The sequence below is a fragment of the Dasypus novemcinctus genome, chromosome 8, assembly GCF_030445035.2.
Source record: "Dasypus novemcinctus isolate mDasNov1 chromosome 8, mDasNov1.1.hap2, whole genome shotgun sequence".
In the NCBI taxonomy this organism is placed as follows: Eukaryota; Metazoa; Chordata; class Mammalia; order Cingulata; family Dasypodidae; genus Dasypus; species Dasypus novemcinctus.
This window is the reverse complement of record NC_080680.1, coordinates 98339127-98357680: the sequence shown is the minus strand read 5'-3', so window position 1 is coordinate 98357680 and position 18554 is coordinate 98339127. Positions and strand designations below refer to the sequence as shown.

The window sequence follows — 18554 nt, the reverse complement described above, 5'->3', positions numbered from 1 at the left end:
GTGATCATACCATTTCCATTTTATACTTGGAGAAACTTAGGCACTGAGAAAGGAAGTAACTTTCCCAGGGTCACAGAAGTGATTTTTGGGACTGGGGGGTCTGTCCCAGAGCCTGCCCTCCTTAACCATTACAAACATAACACTACACTGCAACTCCCCCCCACCCCGGATATGAGTCATGGAGCAAGGGACACAGTTCTTGGCCTTCAGGACCCAGGACGTGGTTTATGGCACCCGCCATCAAGGGACAGAACCTGGCCCAGTGGTCATGGGATGTGAGAGATGGTACAGAGTGCTTCATGCAGCAACATGATAGGGTGCACAGAGAATGATCTAAGGTATAAGTGATAGTCATGGAACATGGTCCTTCTGTGCTGTGGTACATACCACAAGGTACACACACAGGACAACAGATAGAGAACACAGGGCCTGGTACCTGGCCTTGAGAGCCATGGTTGCACGTGACACTGGCATGGCACAGGTGTATGATACAGGGGCAAGGGACCCAGCCTATGGGACTTAAGGTATGAAATTGGGGCAGGCTCCTGGGCCACAGTGAGACCCCTTTTCGTCTGGGAATCCCCACCCATGTCAGCACCTGGAGTCCCAGCAGGCAATGGCAGGAGCCAGTTTTCCTCTTTTTCCTCTCCCCACAAAGGCCTGTTTGTTTTTTTCCCTTTTCTTCCTTGTTTCTCTGGATGCCACAGAGTGGGAGTATCCCAGAGGAGTGGTGGGGCCCACCCAACCCACCAGCTCAGACAGGGGTCAGGGCTTGGGGCCAGCTCAGTGGCTCAGGAGGGGCTGCTGCACCCCCAGGCCCCCTTCCTCGGAGGGAGCTGTGAGGGCCTGTTAGCTGGGGCCAGAGCGGGGTAATTTTCCTCTAAGCCTTGCTCACTCCTGCTCCCCTCCCTAGCTGCCCACTGCATTTCTAGGCTGAGGGAGAGAGTGTGAGCCCGCACTGCTGTTGAGATGGAGGAAGCAGATTGCTAACAGCTGCAGCCAGAGCAGGGCGGGAGGCACGGGAGGAGGCAGTGGGTTGCAGGCTAACAGTTCTTGAGCCCTCCTGGCACCTGGCACTCACTATCTTTTCTTGTTTCATCTGCACAAGAGGCCCGCCACCCTGATGAGGAGACCAGTACTCAGGCACAGAGCTTGCCCAAGGCCACACAGGAAGTCAGAGGCAGAGCTGCACTAGACCCCAGGGCTCATTCCTGGCCCAGGGACCTTTTATCTTTGCCTAGGGTGGAGGCAGGAAATTGTGGTCCTATAGGATCAAGACGGGATGGAGCAGAGGATATTGTTGGGGGGCCAGTTGGAGATGAGGCTGCGAAGGCCTGTGGACACCAGGTCACAGAGGACCTTCATACAGAGCTCAGGGCCCTGGCTTCTTTCTGTCTGCTCTGGGGGACGATGGAAGGGCCTTGGGCAGGGAACAGTACCGCCTCGATGGAGAATGGGCTGGGAGTGGGGAGAGTGAGGCGGTGAGACAGTTGGTGCAGTTTCCAGGGAAGCAGGGAGGTCACTGGATCATGGTAGTGGCTGGGGATGGGGCAGGAGGTGGATGTAAAGTGGGGCGTTGGAAGGGCTGCAGGTCCTCGGCTCCTCTGAGCGTCTCAGTTCTGGTCTCCGCCCTGGTACACTGTCCTGGTGGGATGACTCCGGTTGGGCCCTGCCTCCGAGGGTGTCCCAGAGCATTCCTACAGCACCTAGAGAGGTGGGCCCTGGAGGGCCATGCTGGTGATCGGGCAGGTGCCTGGATGGACGTGAGGCTGGGAGCACACCCGGGAGAGAGCAGCACTCGTGCAAGGCACTGCACTTTAGATGCTGGATCTTGTTTACAGTTCTTCCATCTGGTTGCAATTATCCTCCAGCCTGGAAAGGAAAAAAAGCATTCCAACTATACATCCGTTCATGACTTTTTTAAAAAGCCCCCTTAGAATTACAATGATTAAGAACAATAAATTGCTGATAGTTTTAGTTAAAAATTTAAGAGAAATTGCAAAAAGGCTCCATAAACATGCTGTTTACCATTTGGAGTTTTTCTACAACTGATTTTTGCTAGCATTAAGTTCTGAAATAGAGGTTGCCCATTCTCGACCTGGGAGACTGAGGCTCAGAGGGGCTGAGTAACTTGCCCAGGGTCACCCAGGGAGTAAGTGGAGGGGCTGGGATCAGACGGTGTCTCGGAGACTTTGTTCTTTTGTGTAGAGGCAGAACACACTGAATTCAGAGGACGGGGAGGAGAGACTCATGGAGGGGTGGGTAGCTAGGCTGGCTCTTCAAGTGTTGGCTTGAGGTCCTCTCCTGCCATGTTTCCCTCCTCTGGGCCTCGGTTGCTTTGATGCAAAAACCCAGAGGTAGGAGTCAAGGGTGGGTACAGGCACCTGTGAGCTCTGTGTGTGTTGGGGCCGGACACATGCTGGAGGTTCAGTTTTTGGATGTTATGGTTATTGAGCACCTGCTGTATGCCAGACACAGTGCTGGTCCCTTCTTCAATCCTCCCAGCCATCCCGCAGAGTAGGAATCCTCACCCCATTTATAGAGAAGGAAAATGAGGTTTTGTGGAAGGAGCCACTTGTCCAGGCCCCTTGGACCTGGGCTCTGTCCAGACTTCTCCCCCCACATTGCTTTGTCCTCCTTTGGACAAAGGTAGCTCACCTTCACCCTATTGGTCATTCTTGGTAACTGGGCCCCAGGAGGCTTGGAACACACCCCTGGGTCCCGTTGCCTTTGCCTCTTCCCTGCACCTGCCCCTTTTTGTCTTTCTCAGGGAGTTCTGCCTGTAGGATCCAAAATGACAAGCAGACTAATGGGCACCTGCTTCCTGCCCAGCACAGAGGAAGTCTTGGCTGTAGCCGCTGTGTGAGGCTTGAGGACAGAAACGGGCTTAATTTGGAGCTGGCAACAGGAGGGGCATGTGGCCAACAATGATTTCCTGTCATGGTTGTTCCCATCCTAATGATAATTGGCCTAGGGAGCTTCCACCATCCCAGGCAGGTCAGAACTTGATCCCCAGACTGGTAGGAGATGACCAGCTGCACAAACATTGTTTGCCTTTTGCTGTTTCTTTCAGGATCCTAGACTCCCAGGGCTTGTCATCTGAGTCCTCTTGGCTGTGGCACCGTGGGCAGCTCATTATCTCTCGGGAAGCAAGGAAAGGAAACCAACATTTTTAAAATATCTATTTCATGCAAGGCATGGTCCTAGGATCTTCTCCCACTTTACAGATAAGGAAATTGTGGCTCAGAGAGTTGATATGACTTGCTCAGAGCCAAACAGCTAGAAGTAGTAGGTTAGAGAGCTCTTTGACAATCACGCGCAGAGGCTGCTCATTTTGTTTTTCCTTCTTGGAAAGTCTTTCCTCTGTACAATAGGAAGCTGCCTCCTGTAGCTTCTCCTGCTCATTCTGTCTCTGGCTGGGGGTTCATAGAGCCTCTCTGCTCCCCTTTCCCCAGGACATTTGCCATCAAAGTTGGTGTCCCCCCAGGTCTTCTGCTGGTTCTACTATCCCAGTGTCTGCAACTAGACCTCCTCTCTCTGCTGCTGACTTACGTTTGTTCCCAGGCTTCCCCGGGGCTGGGCTGTGGGGTATGGAAGGGATTAGGATACAGATACTTATAGTCCCAGCTGCTAGCCTGCCCAGCGTCCCAGAGCCAGCTTCTCACCCACGGAGGGAGGACAAACTGCCAAAGTGGGTGCTGGCAGGCAGGGCTGGAGCCTGTACCCATGGCCAAATCTGACTGTTTTCAGGCTCAGGGTCAGGAAATGGTGGGGCCGGGCCTGCTCCCAGTGTTCTGCCTTGGCTCTCAGCACAAGGTGGGGTTGGCTCCAGAAGCTGGGAAAAGGCCAGTGGCTTTGGTCCCGGGAATAGTTGGCCTCTTGGAGGTAGCTTCAGCCAAGCCCTACTGGCCATTTCCCCCAACAGCTGTCCACACCCAGGATGGACTTGGCCAAAGCAGAGGCCCAACCAGCCCTTACAGGATGTTATGTCACAGAGACCCAGACCTCAACTCTGGCCTGGAAACGGAGAGACCTGGAGCCTAGGCCTGCTCTGCCGGAACTTGCTGTGTGACCCTGAGAAGTCACCCTCTTGTTCTTAGAGCCATTGTCTATGAAAGAATGGATGGACAAATGAACGTAGCTGCCACACATGTTAGTTCCAGGTCTCCCAACAATCCTGCATCTGGGTCCCACTATGTTTATTTACAAATATGTAACCTGAGGCTCAGAGAGGGGGAGTAATTTGGTCTAGGTCACACAGCCCAGACCTGCAAGAATCTCCCTGTGAAATTTGTGCCACTGTGCTGCTCTCACTTGGTACACACGTGCTAAACAAAGACCTCTGTTTCAAAGAAACCAGATTCTGTTCAGGAAGAAGGGTGCTCAGTTTTGGGGAGCTCTTACTGTGTCAGGCCTTTGGCCTCCTCATTACAACATGAGCTGGGTACCAGTCACCTCCTCACTTTATAGATGAGGAAACTGAGGCCCTGATCACAGGAGCTGAGCCTGCCAGATTCTGAAACACTAGTTCTCTCAAGTCCACAGGACTCCCCACAATTTGCCAAGGCCCTGTCCAGTTTTATCGGGTTTCGTAACTGGCTTCTCTGTTTACTGACCATTGTCCTGATTAGCAAAATCCCAGGCCAGAGGGGTGGGTGCTCCCAGGAGGGCCCAGTGAACAGCCAGGAGCCAGAAAACAAACAGGCTCTGAGAGGGCTTCCCATGAGTAGCCGGCTGCTTGGGAAATCAAGAACAACAGCGTTTGGGGTGAACAGAAAAGAACAGGGTGGTGTCTTGCAGGCCGAGCCAAGGCCTTTTGTATGTTGTGGCTGGGGGTGGAAGGGTGAGGCCGCCTCCTCTGGAGGCCCAGAGAGACACTGGGACCATCACAAAGTGAGCTGGATGTGGGGGTCTTGGGTCCAATGACAGAAAGAGAGAGGCCTGCCAGAGGATGTGGGCTTTACAGCTCCATCCTGTGGTAGCCACTGATGAGCTGTGTACTGTGCATGGCGCTCAGCAGGACACAGGAACACCCAAGGTCAGAGATCACGGGGCTCTTCAAGGCCCAGAAATGGGCAGGAACTAGGATGTGCTCACAGCTCACAAAGCAAGGCGGTGGCCGAGCCAGGCTGCCTCCCAAGTCAACAAAACCACCCCAGACCTGAGTGCCTAGGAGCGGTGCAGCGTCTCTTGCACCCTGATCCCCTCGCTTCCCTGAACTCTTAATCCTCTTCCAGACAGGGAGCAAAGTAAGAAAAGGTTTTTCCTGCCACAACCTCCAAATATTGCTACCCTGTAAGTAAGGGTTTCCAGGCTGTGGGATCCCAGAGGGCAGGGTGCCGAGGGCCCAGGCTCCAGGCCAAGCTCAGGGCCTTTGTGATCATTAACCTGGGGGCTGGTGACCCTGGGTTGGGGGTCAGGGACCTTGGGGCCAAGGCCAAGCCACAGCAGTCCTCTGTTAATCACCAACTAGGCACGCTGGGGCCACACTGCCCAAGACGGGGCTGCTCAGCGGGGCCAGCTGCTGGCTCAGGTTCACTCTGGATTGGGATGATGAGGAAATTTCTTCTTCCTACTTGCTTGCATTTTTCAGATTGTCTAATGAACAGGCATCGCTTTGAGTTATTTTTCAAATGTATTGTTTCCATATTAGTGTTTTATTATTGTTTTTAAACCTGCACTGGATACATACAACAGCAATTTTTAACAGGTATAAAAATTGGGGTGTACTTTATATACTATAAAATTTTGCCCATTGCAAGTATACAGTTCTATGATTTTTTGTAGATTTAGTCAGTTTTGCAGTTGTCACCATAATCCAGTGTTAGAACATTTTCATCATTCCCAGGAGTTCCCTCACTGCTTACCCTTAATCCAGGCAAACACAGCAATATTTAGGGTGAAATCCCCTCCTTCATTGCTTTCAAGCAAACTGCCTTAATTTTTTGGTGTTCACCCTCCTTGGCTTATAAAAAAGAGGAGGGGGACATACCATACACACCGTTGTACAGTCTACTTTTTCACTTGGAGATCTCTCTGTGTTTGTTGAGTGCCTACTATGTGCTGGGCACAATCAGATCTAGCACGTTCTTTCTTTGCAGCAGCATAGTGGTCCATTGTGTGGTGGCCCTGTAATTTGTTTAACCAGGACACTTGGGTCCTTTCCAGTTTTCTTCAAACAATGCTTCAGTGAGCATCCTTGTTTATGTATCTTTCTGTTTGTCAGTAAGTCATTCTGTAGAAAGTAGAACTGTTGTTGCTTTGTGTGTTTTACATTTGGATGGGTAGAATCAAATTGCTTTGCATTTTATGCTTCCACCGAGGGCCTGCGAGAGCTGAGAGCTGCGGTAATGTTTATAATCCCCCAAATGGCTGGGGGTAGAGAGGAGCCCTGTGAATTGAGGCCAGAGCTGGCCCACTGCCGGCTGGATACACCGGGACATTAAGCCCCGAGACCTCAGGTGTCCCTCTGTGGCTCCCCCACCCCACCCCCCAGACACCAGGCTAAACTTCAGACACTTTGGTGTGGCAGCGAAAGCCCTAGGACCCCTGCCCCCCTCCAGCCTCTTCTCCTCTTGCTCCCGTTTCAGGCCGGCCCGCTCCGTAGTCACTGGCTGTGCCCTGCATTTGCTTGCTCTTTGCCCAGGCTGTTCCCTTCCCTGGAATGCCTTTTCTTCCCGATCGATCTCCAAATGTCACCATCCTCCCTGTCTTTCAAGGTCCAGGCCAAAAGTCCCATTCTCCGTGAAGGCTTCATTTATAGTAATCCCTGCAGTCTGAATTATCTTCCTCTCTGTGATTCTTTAGCCCTTTATCTGACCCACATTCCCCTTTAAGTGTAAAGATGTGGGGGGGTTGGGGACAAATTTCAGCCTGGTTAGATAGAAGCTGGACTGGAGGAGGAGCAGGTGTGGGCGAAGCGCTTGTGCGGAAGGGAAAGGGGAACTCCCATTTATCTAAGTGCAGGCTATTTTCACACACACAGCCTCATTTATTCTTAGCAACTGCTATACCCATTTAGTAGATGCGGAGACTAAGGCCTAGACCCAGGACGTAATCTAGGAGTGGTCACACAGCTACAGAGAGGTGGAGGTGTGGATCACACCCAGATTTCTGGCTCTCCAGTTCGCTTTCCTCTTACTGCACCAGGTGGTCGGGGGAGGGGAGGAATCTGAATGCAAAGAGAAGTTGGGGAAGCGGACTTGCCCAGTGGTTAGGGCTTCCGTCTACCAAATGGGAGGTCTACAGTTCAAACCCCGGGCCTCCTTGACCCATGTGGAGCTGGCCCATGCGCAGTGCTGATGTGTGCAAGGAGTGCCCTGCCACGCAGGGGTGTCCCCCGCATAGGGGAGCCCCATGTGCAAGGAGTGCGCCTGTAAGGACAGCCGCCCAGAGCAAAAGAAAGTGCAGCCTGCCCGGGAATGGTACCGCACACAGGGAGGGCTGACACAACAAGATGATGAAACAAAAAGAAATACAGATTCCCGGTGCCACTGATTAGGATAGAAGCCGTCACAGAAGAACACGCAGCGAATGGACACAGAGATCAGACAACTGGTGGGTGGGGAAGGGGAGAGAAATAACAAAAATAAATCTTTAAAAAAGAAAAGAGAGAGAAGTTGGGCGGCCCAGAGGAGAGGGCTTGGTGGAGGTGGGAATCGGGCCTGGGTGAGTGACTTGGGCTATTCCTAGCTGAAAGGACTGCAGGACTCTTAAGGTGTGGGGGAGAGCCAAATCCTCATCTTCCTGCGGGGGTGGGGAGAGGGGAGGAGGCAATAGGTAGCACCTAACAGTGAAAAAACCCTTAAGTTTCTCATTTGGAGAATACCTTATGTACTGAATCATCAGCTAGAGGAGGTAGACGTGATTGCCTCTGGCAAGAGGTAAATGGGATGGAGAGGGAAAAATTGCCAACAAGTATATGACTTTTAGGTTTTGATGAAAATAAGACAATTAGAAAATAAACTTTTTGTAAAGAAAGGCGGTCTTTAGTAAAGTAGAAAGAACCAGCAGTCCCCGGAGCTGAGCGCTGGGCTCCCAGCTCTCTGGGCCTTGCTTTTATGATCTTGTTTCATCTTAGCTGGTGGCCCTGCCTGCTGCCCGGGCTGGGGGCGGGGAGGGGTGGGGCGGGAAGGGCGCGAAGGCTTTGTCCAGACACATTGCCTGGGTGCCGTTGGGGGCAAGTTCCCCAGCGGCCTTGCTGGGTTTCCCTCCACTGTAAAGCGGGACTGTCCATTGTCCCCGCTCTGTTAAGGGTGTTAAGATGTGTCCGTTGGTGGAAAGCTTTCCATAGATGTGAGTTCGTCATTTTCTTGCGTGGAGAGGGGAGGGGCCTCGCTGAGCTGGGCCCCCCTCCATTCGTGCATGCGCAGGTTCAGCGCGCACTGAGTTAGCACCCGCTGGATACCAGATCCTGGGTCGGCCTCCGTGCAGCGCGGCCGCGCCCACCTGGGTCTGTCGGGGTGGAAACCCCGATGTCTCTGAGATCCGGGCCAGATCCCCGCCCCTCGCGGGCCCCGGGAGCCTCGCCCTGCTCTGCTGCTCCGTGCGGGGCGGGCCCCTGCCTGGGCGGTGTGGGCGGGCGGCTACTTAAGGCTGGTGACCCCGAGGCCGCGGCTGCCGACTCGGTCCTTGCCGCCGTCGCCGCGATGGCTCCGCGCTGCCCCGCGCCCGCGCTGCTCGGCGCGCTGGTCCTGGCGCTGTGCGCGCTGTCGCCGCCGGCCCGCGGGGCCACCGCGTCGAGGGGGGCGGCCCCAGCGCGGGCGGCCCAGGCGCCGCAGGGGCGGGTGCCCGAGGCGCGGGTGAGTGCCCGGGTGGTCCGGGGGTTCCTGGAGTAACTCTCTATTGTAAGTTCTTGCAGATACAGCGCTAGGAAAAGGGGAGTAATTCAGGTCTAGAATGGAAAAACTGTTTTGTTGCTTTGTAAGTATCTCCTGTTGCTTCCGCCGCGGATGGGGGTGGGAGCATCGGGGACCCTGGCTGTTTCCCTCCCTGGAAGCTAACTTCACCTTGGCCGGAGATCGTTACCCTCGCCCCTCTAATTTCTTCTCTCTTTGCTGCCTAATTTCTTAGCTTCCTAGTCTAATTTCTCCTCCCTCCTGCATCATTTCTTCTCTTTCCTGATTTTTCCCCCTTTCCCTCGTCTGATTTTCTTCTTCCACTTCACATTCCTCTTTCCCATCTGGTTGCTCTCTGCCTTTCCAATATTTCTTTCCTCTTCCTCGTGTGGTGTCACCTACGCCATTACCATTATTACTGTGATTTATTCTCTGCCCTCCGATTTCTCCTCAGCCCTATCTGGTTTCTCCTCTTCTCCTGTTCCACCTTTAAATTTCTCCTCCCCTCTGATGAGTTCTCCTTCTCTGGTCTGGTCTGATTTTTACTCCCACCAGCTCCCTTCTCGGGTCTGAGGTGCCCTGCTGACGTCTAGCCTCAGGCTGCAGCCTAACCCTCCTGTGCCCACTGTCGTGCCCAGTGCATGCCTCCCCCCACCCTTTACCACCTCCTCTCCAACAGGCTCCTGCAGTTCCTGCTGTGTCCTCGCTGCCTTTTCCAAGAAATGGCATTTGGGGGTGGGATGTTAGGGGGCAGGAGGGAGGAGGCAGACAGCGCAGGAGGCCACATGGGCTCAGCTATCTAGGCCCATCTTGGGGGTGTGATGGGGGGATTGAGGGGGCGTGGGAAATCGTCCCCCTTCCAAAGTAAAAGCAAACAGGCTGTGTGACCTTGGGCCAGTCCCCAACCTTCACTGGGCCTCAGTTTCCCCACCTGCAAGGGTGGGATTGGATTGTGAGCTCTGAGAGGGCCCCTTAAGGTTCTAAGAGCCACTGAAGATGTGGAGGAGAGCAGATGAAACCCCTGGGGGCCCCAGTTTACCGTAGCCCACTGAGGGTTCCCCCCGTGGTCCCCGGAGCCCATGCTCTTGGAGCCTGGGGCAATTCCAGCTGTGCTATCTCCTAGCTGGGGGTCCCTGGCAGAGTCCTTTCACCTCTCTGTCCCTCAGTTGCCACATGTGACTGGCTCTAAGAAGCCAAGGGAGGAAGGGGGAGTCATTTGTCCTCCCATCCCTGGGGAAAAGACCAGGAGCTGAAAAGGAAAGCTAGAACGCTAGCCTAGGCACAAGATTTGGAGCACACACTCTGCCCTGTTTGCCAACTCATTGGTACAGGTGGGCTTAGAAGGGTTTGACCTGCCTCCAGGGTGCGGAGAGCCAGAGACTCAAGTGAGATGCTCTTAGTGCTGGAAACCAGCCTCCCTCGTGCCCCTGGGTCTGCCGAGCACTGTCTGCCCTGGCTGGAGCTCCTGCCTCTTGCTCAGGCTCTGCCCTGTCTCTTTCCCAGCCCAGCACCATGGTGGTAGAACACCCAGAGTTCCTCAAGGCAGGCAAGGAGCCTGGCCTGCAGGTCTGGCGAGTGGAGAAGTTCGACCTGGTGCCCGTGCCTCCCAACCTTTATGGAGACTTCTTCACCGGCGATGCCTATGTCATCTTGAAGACGGTGCAGCTGAGGAACGGGAATCTGCAGTACGACCTCCACTACTGGCTGGGTGAGGCCTGCCCCTGCCCCATCAGCCCTACCCTGTAAAGCACGGACCTTGAGGGATGGTTATGGAAGAACCCAAGGAAGCTAACTGATTACTGAGCACCAAGTATGTGCCAGACCCTGGAGTTATACACTCAGCCTCTAGAGCCAGCCTGCCTGGGCTCAAAGCCTAACTCTGTCGCTTACCCACTGTCTGCCCTTTGACCATGTCCTGAAAGTGAGTGTGATGGAGTGTCTGCTTCACCCATGTGAGGTCTCAGGTTCAATCCCTTGTACCTCCTAAAAAAAAAAAAAAAAAGGAAAGTGGGTGTGATGACAGCACTGCATACCACTCAGAACTGTGGGTGCTCTGAGACTCTGGACCCCTTCCACAGCTTCTCTGGCCCAGAGTCCTTCCGAGTCTGGAGCCTGGAGTCCCTGCTGCAGCTCTGCTGTGTGACTGCCAGGCCTGTCCCCCACAGCACTTCAGTTTGCTAATCTGTGAAATGAGCTGATGCATCTAGTCCTAATTTCATGCCTAGAGTGCAGAGAGTCTGGTAGGAGAGTTGAGTATAGGGAAAGAGTCAGATCTGGGACTCCTCCACTGTACAGAGGGACTAACTGGGGCTCACAGAAGGCAGGGCTTGCCCAGCTTCTGCAGCCAGGCCAGGGGAGTGCCAGGCTTCTGGACTCCTCCCCCCGGAGGGCTGGGACCACTTACTGGAAGCCAGACTCATACTACTCTGCCACCCCCTAGGCAATGAGTGCAGTCAGGATGAGAGTGGGGCGGCTGCCATCTTCACTGTGCAGCTGGATGACTACCTGAACGGCCGGGCCATACAGCACCGCGAGGTCCAGGGCTTCGAGTCGGCCACCTTCCTCGGCTACTTCAAGTCTGGCCTCAAGTACAAGGTGGGTCAGGCCCCACCTTGCGTGGCGGCAGGAACAGATGCACCGGTGGCGGGACTAGCTCATGCCAGCTCATCTTTGGGCCTTGTGGAATGGTGTGTGCAGATGGGTCAGATCTCAGGCTTTGGAGCTGGTCAGTCCTGGGTTTGAATCCTGACCCAATCCTAGCTGTGTGACCTTGGACAAATCACACCTCTTCTCTGGGCTTTGGGTTCCATATCTTTAAATGGGTAAAAGAAAATCCCCGTAACCTCATAGAGTTATTTTCCCAGCCCCAGGGGCTTGCAGACCCAGGGACCTTGAGCCCAGTTCTGCTCCCATACCCCTTTGTTCTTAGGGCCCTGCCGACAGAGGGCTCTTTGTAAGGTCTTTGAAAGGACTCCCTTGGCCTTCCCTTTGAACTTGAACTTTTCAGGGTCAACACAGAGCTCTTTCCCCCAAGTCCCCAGCCAGCTGGGGCTGAGCAAAGCCAAGCAGGCTGGGAGACCTGAGAGGGTGAGTCCCTGTCATGCTGCCTGCCCTCCACTGAGCCAGTTTTACCTGCCCTACAGGGCCAGGGAGTGGGTTTGGTGAAGGGGTAGCTGGGAAATGACTTGGCTCCTTGGAAGGGCACGAGGATTGCTGTCATTTTGTAAGGCTGGGGTTTCTCTGGTCAGGAGAGGGAGAGGATCACAAGCTTTCATAAGTAAGATGGCCTACACAGTGGAGTCCACATCCTTCCCTTTACAGCAGTGCAACTGAGGCCCAGAGAGGGTAAGCCACTGGCTCAGGGTCATGCAGGGAGTCGGTATCAGAGCTAGGACCATAGTGCACATCTGACTGTTAACATTCTTTCCACTCCACAACCGGCCTCTCATGGGCAGGGGTCTAGGAGAGGGCTCAAGCCCTATCTGTGCCATAGAGGCACTGTGTGACCTTAGAGAAGTCACTGACCCTCTTGGGCCTTCGGGTTCTCAGTGTCCTCGGGGACAGTGAGATGGCCCCAGTGAGACACAGGGAATTGGAAAGTGCCATGAGACTGAGAAGGAAATGGCAGGGTGTGGCCTGGGAAAGGGGCCTCAGCCCTGGGCTGGGTGGAGCTGGGCTGATTCCCTGGGACCTTCCTGGCCCTGTACACCAGTCCACCATGCCTAGGGCTCCTTTTGCTGAGCCGTCCAGCTTTACCATCTTCCTGAAACCCCCTCTGGGGTCTTGGTCCTTTGAAAAAGGAGAGATGAGAAGGTTGGGAGCCAGGCCCCCTGCCTGGAGAAAATCAGGCTTTTTTGCATGTCGTGAAGCAGGAAGTGGAAGGTGCATTTGACCAGAAGTCAGGTAGGTCTGGGTTCAGATCCCAGTAACGCCCTTGTAACTGCTGTAAGACTGGGCAAGTACTTCAGGGATATGCATGCACACATTCTCCGTTGGTCAGTCACTCAACAAACACTTAGGAAGCCTCTGTAAACACAGCAGCACCTGCCTCTTGTTGCTGCCGTGCGGCAGGCCCTGTACCAGGAACTTACACTCTTTCATGTAAGCCTCTTAACAGTCCGGGGAGATGGGTAATCAGAGCTCCATTGTACAGATCAGGGACCTCGAGGCTCGGGGTTCACATAACCAGTAAATGACAGGAGCAGTATTCAAGACAGGCGTGTTCCCCCACGCTGTGCCAGGAGCTGGCTGGGCACTGGGGTGTCCCAACGAAGAAGGTGGACCCTTGCCTTGAGTGTCCAGACTCACAAGGAACCACAATCCTTTGTGCCCAATGGGGGGATAGGTGGACACACAGGCAGTTGGCAGCTCTGCAAGGGTTTCAGGGACTAGACCAGTGAGGAGGAGTTTGTCCATTTGTCTTTCCTCAGTTACTTGTTTCTTAGGAGATAGCCTGACACTCTAACGTGGCCACAAATATGCAAGTGCTTATAAACACAAGAAGGACAGTTCCATCAGAGCCAACAGAGAATTGTGGAACAGGACACAGGCTCCCCGTGTTTTTGTAAGGAAAATAAGAATCACTTCCATATGTCGAGCCTTAACTACATGATCTCATGTACTTGTCACCACAGCCTTTAAGGTGGATGCTAATAGTCCCATTTCATACACGAGGAAGCGGGAGGCTCCGAGGGATGAACTCACTCACCTAAGATCCCGCAATTAGTAAAGGATGTTTATCATTTTACAGACACATACATATTGGTCACTTTGTGTCGGGAACTCTTCTGAGGGCTTTACTCATTCAACTCATCTCACCTCATCAGGTAGTTACTACTAGTAGTCTCATCTTATAAATGAGGCAACTGAGGCACAGAGAAGTTAAGTAACTTGCCACAGGTCACACAGCTAGTAGTGAGGGAGCTAGCATTCAAAGCCAGGTCTGCTGACTCCGAAGCCCGTGTAGGAAGGGCTGAGCACACAGCTAGTTTCAGAATAGATACCTCAAGGTTCCCTGGTCTTTAATCATTGCTTGGGTGGACCTAGGAATCTGCATATTTAGCAAGCCTCCACTGCCCCCAGGTGCCTTTTGGGCTGTTCCTGGACTGTGCTCTGAGGAATCCTCTAGGGCAGGGGTTCTTAACCTTTTTTGTTCCATGGACCTCTTTGCCAGCCAGGTGAAAACAATGGACCCCTTCTCAGAATGTAGTGGCAGATAGTTTTTATGGCTCACCCACACCAACCCGTCCCCATAAGAATAATGTTGTTCTGAATTTTCAGTTCAAGCTCACGGACCCCCTGAAATCTTTCCATGGACCCCTTGGGGTTCTGTGGACCCCTGGTTAAGAATCCTTGCTCTAGGAGGTAGGTCCCTGACCCCGCCTAGACATGGGGCTTCAGTTCTGAAAGGCACGGACGGGACCCTGGGGGAAACGCAATGGCCAAGGCGGGTCTTGTTTTCCACCTTCTGCAGCCGTTCGCTGCCCCCGCACTTGGCAGGCCCAGCCCAAGGTTCTCGGCCTGGGGCCCTCATCAATTATAGATCCCCAAGGAGCAGGGCCGGTTCCGCAAGACTTGTTTCTGTGAAAGCCGCCTCCTCCCAGCCAATTGTGTTCTTCCCAGTTGGGGAGGGGCAAGGCGGGGCCACGGGGCCTGGCCTGCCTTGTCCTCCACCCCTGGATCCCCCAAAGTTATTGCAAGTGGCTCAGGATCCCTCGATACACAGGTCCTGCTCCTCCTCTTTTTCTTCCTCCTCCCCTTCCTCAACTCCGAGACCGAACCCAGGAGACCCCCTAGGGCTGGTGTTATTTGAAACCCTTTGTTCTGGTGAAATCTGGTCTGAGCAGAGTCCTAGGGGGCCCTGGACCTGCGGAGCAAGATTGGGAAACCACAGCTTCACTTGACCCTTTCCCTTCCTCCATCCCATTTCTCAGAGACGAATCCCTGAGTTTTAGAGGATGGAAGAACGAGTCTGATGAATACTTTTTTGTTTTTTCTATAAACAGCGTAAAATCCTTTTTCACATAGGTATTTATTGATTTTTTTTTTCCACTTTTGATTACAAGAGTAATACAAGCTTATTGTGAAAAGGTCAAACATTGTGGAAATAAGGATTTTAGAAAGTAAAAGTCCCCTCTAATTCCACCCCTGGAGATAAACATATTGTATACAATACGGTGTACAATTTTTTTCTCTTTCTTTCAACATGTGTGTGTCTATCATCACTTTAGTCTGGAAAGTGGCTTTTTAAACCATTTATCCTGTTGAATTTTGCTCAAATAATTTGATGCCAGGCTCTTCCCACCTAATGATTAGACCATAGAAAACAACAACCAATAAAGCCTGAAGGTTAGAGTGAAAATTTTTAGAAATCCCTCCTCCTGCCTTTATAGAGCCACTGCTTTCTATGAGCTTGCTTTTATTTTCTGGTAACTAATCTCCCAAAGTGTAATTTCCTATATCAATAGATTAGTTCATCAATCAGGAAACTTATGGTCACAATCATTAAAAATCAAGAATTCTTTTCTAAGTTCATAGGCAGGGAATTTTTTGTAACTGAGATTTACTACATAAAAAATTGCCTTTTCTTTTCCTTTTAAAACGTTTTCTACTTTTTACTAATAAAAATAAAATGCATGCTTGAACAAGTAAAATAATTTCAAGTTGTATTAAAAAAAAAAGTTAATGGTTTTTCTTGCCCTACACCTCCCTCTTTCCTTGTCCCTGAGGCATCAGTGCAAACAGTGTGTCCTTCTAGGACCTTTTGGAAAAGATCTGCAATCTCACTGTCTTTTTACCTCAAGCTAAATGTAGTTCCCAGGTCGGGGCTGTCCCCAGGTCCTGGACTGGTGGGCGAGGTAGGTGGGTGGGAGCCTGGAAGAGTGAACCTGGAGGTAAAACCCAGCACGGATGCCCACTAGCTGTGACCCTGGGCACGAAGCTTAACCTCCTTGGCCCTCCGTTTCCAGGCCTGTGAAGTGAGTCCTTACCCCATGGGCTTGCTGGGAGGACTGCACGTACGTAAATCAGGTGGCTGAACCCCTGAAACAGCTCAGTAGCAGCCACTGCAATCATTTCTAGCCGGATACAGGGTGTTGCACTTTTTTCCCCACATTCTTGCCAACCTGTCATTCCGATTATTTTCTCCCATTTCTCGTACTTCCCCGCTACCACCTCGATCCATCCTTTGCATTCTGCTCTATTCTCAGATCCCAGGCAGCAAAACCATCCCAGCCCTGGGCTGTCCTGAGACCTGGTCCCACTCCAGGCCCAACTTCATTCCTCCTCTGACCATGGGAAAAGTTACTGCCCTGACACTCAGTTGTGGGCAGCAAGGCCAGGGGTGAAAGCCATGATCCTACCCTTTGCTCTGTGAACATTTTGGCTGTGCTGCTGAACTAAAGGGGACTTTCTTCAAAGGTCTCAGGCTGCTATGAAGAAGACACCAGGGGGCGCTCCAATTGCTAGCACTAGAAAAAACTACAATTTGTACTTGACCTTGCTCTGAACAGTGACTTGTGCCTGCCTCCCATCCTGGATGATCCTGATGACCGTTGCTGTAAGAGAACCTGAGTCAGGGGAAGAATGAGGGCCTTAGAGATTCAGACATAGCTGGGTTTGATCTCAGCTGCACCATTTATCAGCTGAAAGATCTTGGGCAAGTCACTTCACTTCTGGGCTTTGCTTTATCATCTAAAAATGGGAGTAGTGATAGCTCCCTCATAGATGATGCGTGCAAAATACACAAGGGCAGGCACATAATTTCAGCACCCAACCTTTTCCTCCTTGCCCTTAAGTCTGTGTGTCTCGAGTCAGATTTAGTTTCCCTCTGTAAAGTGAGGCAGCAGAGAGGGGCTTGGATTGGGTGGCTGCATTTCTGGCCTTATTGGAAACTGCCTCTGTCCCATGACACATAGACCAAGGAGATGAGCACTGGATTTGGAACAGGGGCCAAAGTTCCAACCAAGCCTTGACTTTGCCACACACTTGCTGATCGCCCTTGTGTAAATCACTTCACTTCTCTGGGCTTCCGTTTTTCTAAGGGCAAAATGTGATGCTCCATAAGGACCTTCTCAGCTCCAATTTGATAGAAAAACCCTGGGGGCTTCAGGCTGGTGTGCACCTGGGGCTGGAGGCTGCTTACAAGAAGGCCCAACTGTCTTTACTGGGCTTTCTGCTGAGCCAAGGGCAGTTTTGGGGCTACAGGGAAGCCCTCCTGGTGGTCCCTTCTCTGGGTGATTACAGAGCATGACAGAGCAGAGGATTATGTTTCCATTTCCCAAACGGGAGGCCTGTGGCTCAGAGAGGGCAAGAGATTTATTCAAAGCCACCCAGCCTTATAGTGGTGGGGCAGGAGCTTGTGAGCACAAGATCAGAGTGCTGTCCCTTAGCTACAGTTACCTGTGAGCACACAGCCAGGTGGGGCTTGCTGGTGCCACGGGAGGAGAGAAAGGATGGGGTAGACTGGAGTAGTCTAAGAAGACTTGCTGAAGGAGGAAAGCAATTTAGATTAGCACTTTTCAAAGTGGGCTCTGAGAACACTTGAGCTGCAGGCTGGATGTGATTCGATAAAGTAGGGAAATGCTGTGGAAAACAAAAGGCAAATGGGTTTACTTGCCATAGGACTTCCCAGAGCCTTTATTATGCTCCTGTGCATTGTGTATCAGTCAGGGGGAAGATGAGTAGAAGACATCCCCTGTTATTTGATCATGGAACCCTCTCCTTGCAGAATGTCTTGGAGTAACTAGGATTTCACAGAACATCCCTTGGAGAATACTGGTTTGGGGAATGGAATGCTTATAGTTCTTTGATCCAGGAAAGTGACCCAGGGTGTCTTTGCTAGTGGAGTGTGAGATTCAAAGGTCTGGCAGTGAGTGCAGTGGTAGGAGATCTGTGGTCTACTACTTCCTAAGTGTGTGACCCTGGGGAAATTTTATTCCCTTCCTGAGTCTTAGTCCAGGTTCTGAAATGGGGATAAGTACGTTCCAGGCTCAAAAAAGATAATGTGTGTCAGGGTCCTATGTTAACTGACATTCACTGTGCTGCTGGAAGATGCTGGCCCATAGGGCAGAATTGCCTTCAATGTGTCCTCTCCTTTTCACCCATGCCTGCTTCCCTGGACCCTCTCTCCTGGACTGACACTGTCTCTTTGACTCTGCAGAAAGGAGGCGTGGCATCAGGATTCAAACATGTGGTACCTAATGAAGTGGTGGTACAGAGACTCTTCCAGGTCAAAGGGCGGCGTGTGGTCCGTGCCACGGAGGTACCCGTGTCCTGGGAGAGCTTCAACAACGGTGATTGCTTCATCCTAGACCTGGGCAACGTGAGTGCTGACCTGCCCTTTCCCAGGAGGCACTGACTCGGGGGATGTGGGGGGGGGGTGGTAAATACACCCACATGTCCACATGCACACATATGAAGGCCTGGGCAGGGCAAGCCACAGAATGTAGTAGGCCCCCAGGTACACATGTGCTCTGCACATGAAACATACACACCTACCAAGTCCTATGTACAAATGTGCCCAGCATGCATAGACTCCCACACGTGTAGACTCAAGCTTATCATATACTGGTGTATAGACCTCAAATACACACTTTATGCACATCTTGTATACATTTTTACATATACTCATGCAGTTAAAATGCATGTTAGGTATGTGCACAAACTATAGCTTCTTGCCCACCGTGCATGAATGTGTGCACCATAACACATGTAAAC

General features: G+C 52.3%; 1 protein-coding gene across 6 annotated transcripts in view; it reads left to right on the top strand.

Moving 5' to 3' along the window:
- GSN (gelsolin) overlaps positions 1-18554 on the top strand; it is a 58044-nt gene that overhangs the window by 20785 nt on the left and 18705 nt on the right. For 3 of the 6 annotated variants that reach the window (XM_004483570.5, XM_004483569.5, XM_058302461.1), the window contains 3 exons: positions 10341-10545; positions 11278-11432; positions 17998-18159. In XM_004483570.5, coding sequence (XP_004483627.2) covers positions 10350-10545; positions 11278-11432; positions 17998-18159 — 513 coding nt within the window. In that variant the 5' untranslated portion in view covers positions 10341-10349. The other 3 variants (XM_004483568.5, XM_071217026.1, XM_004483566.3) reach the window with 3 other exon arrangements.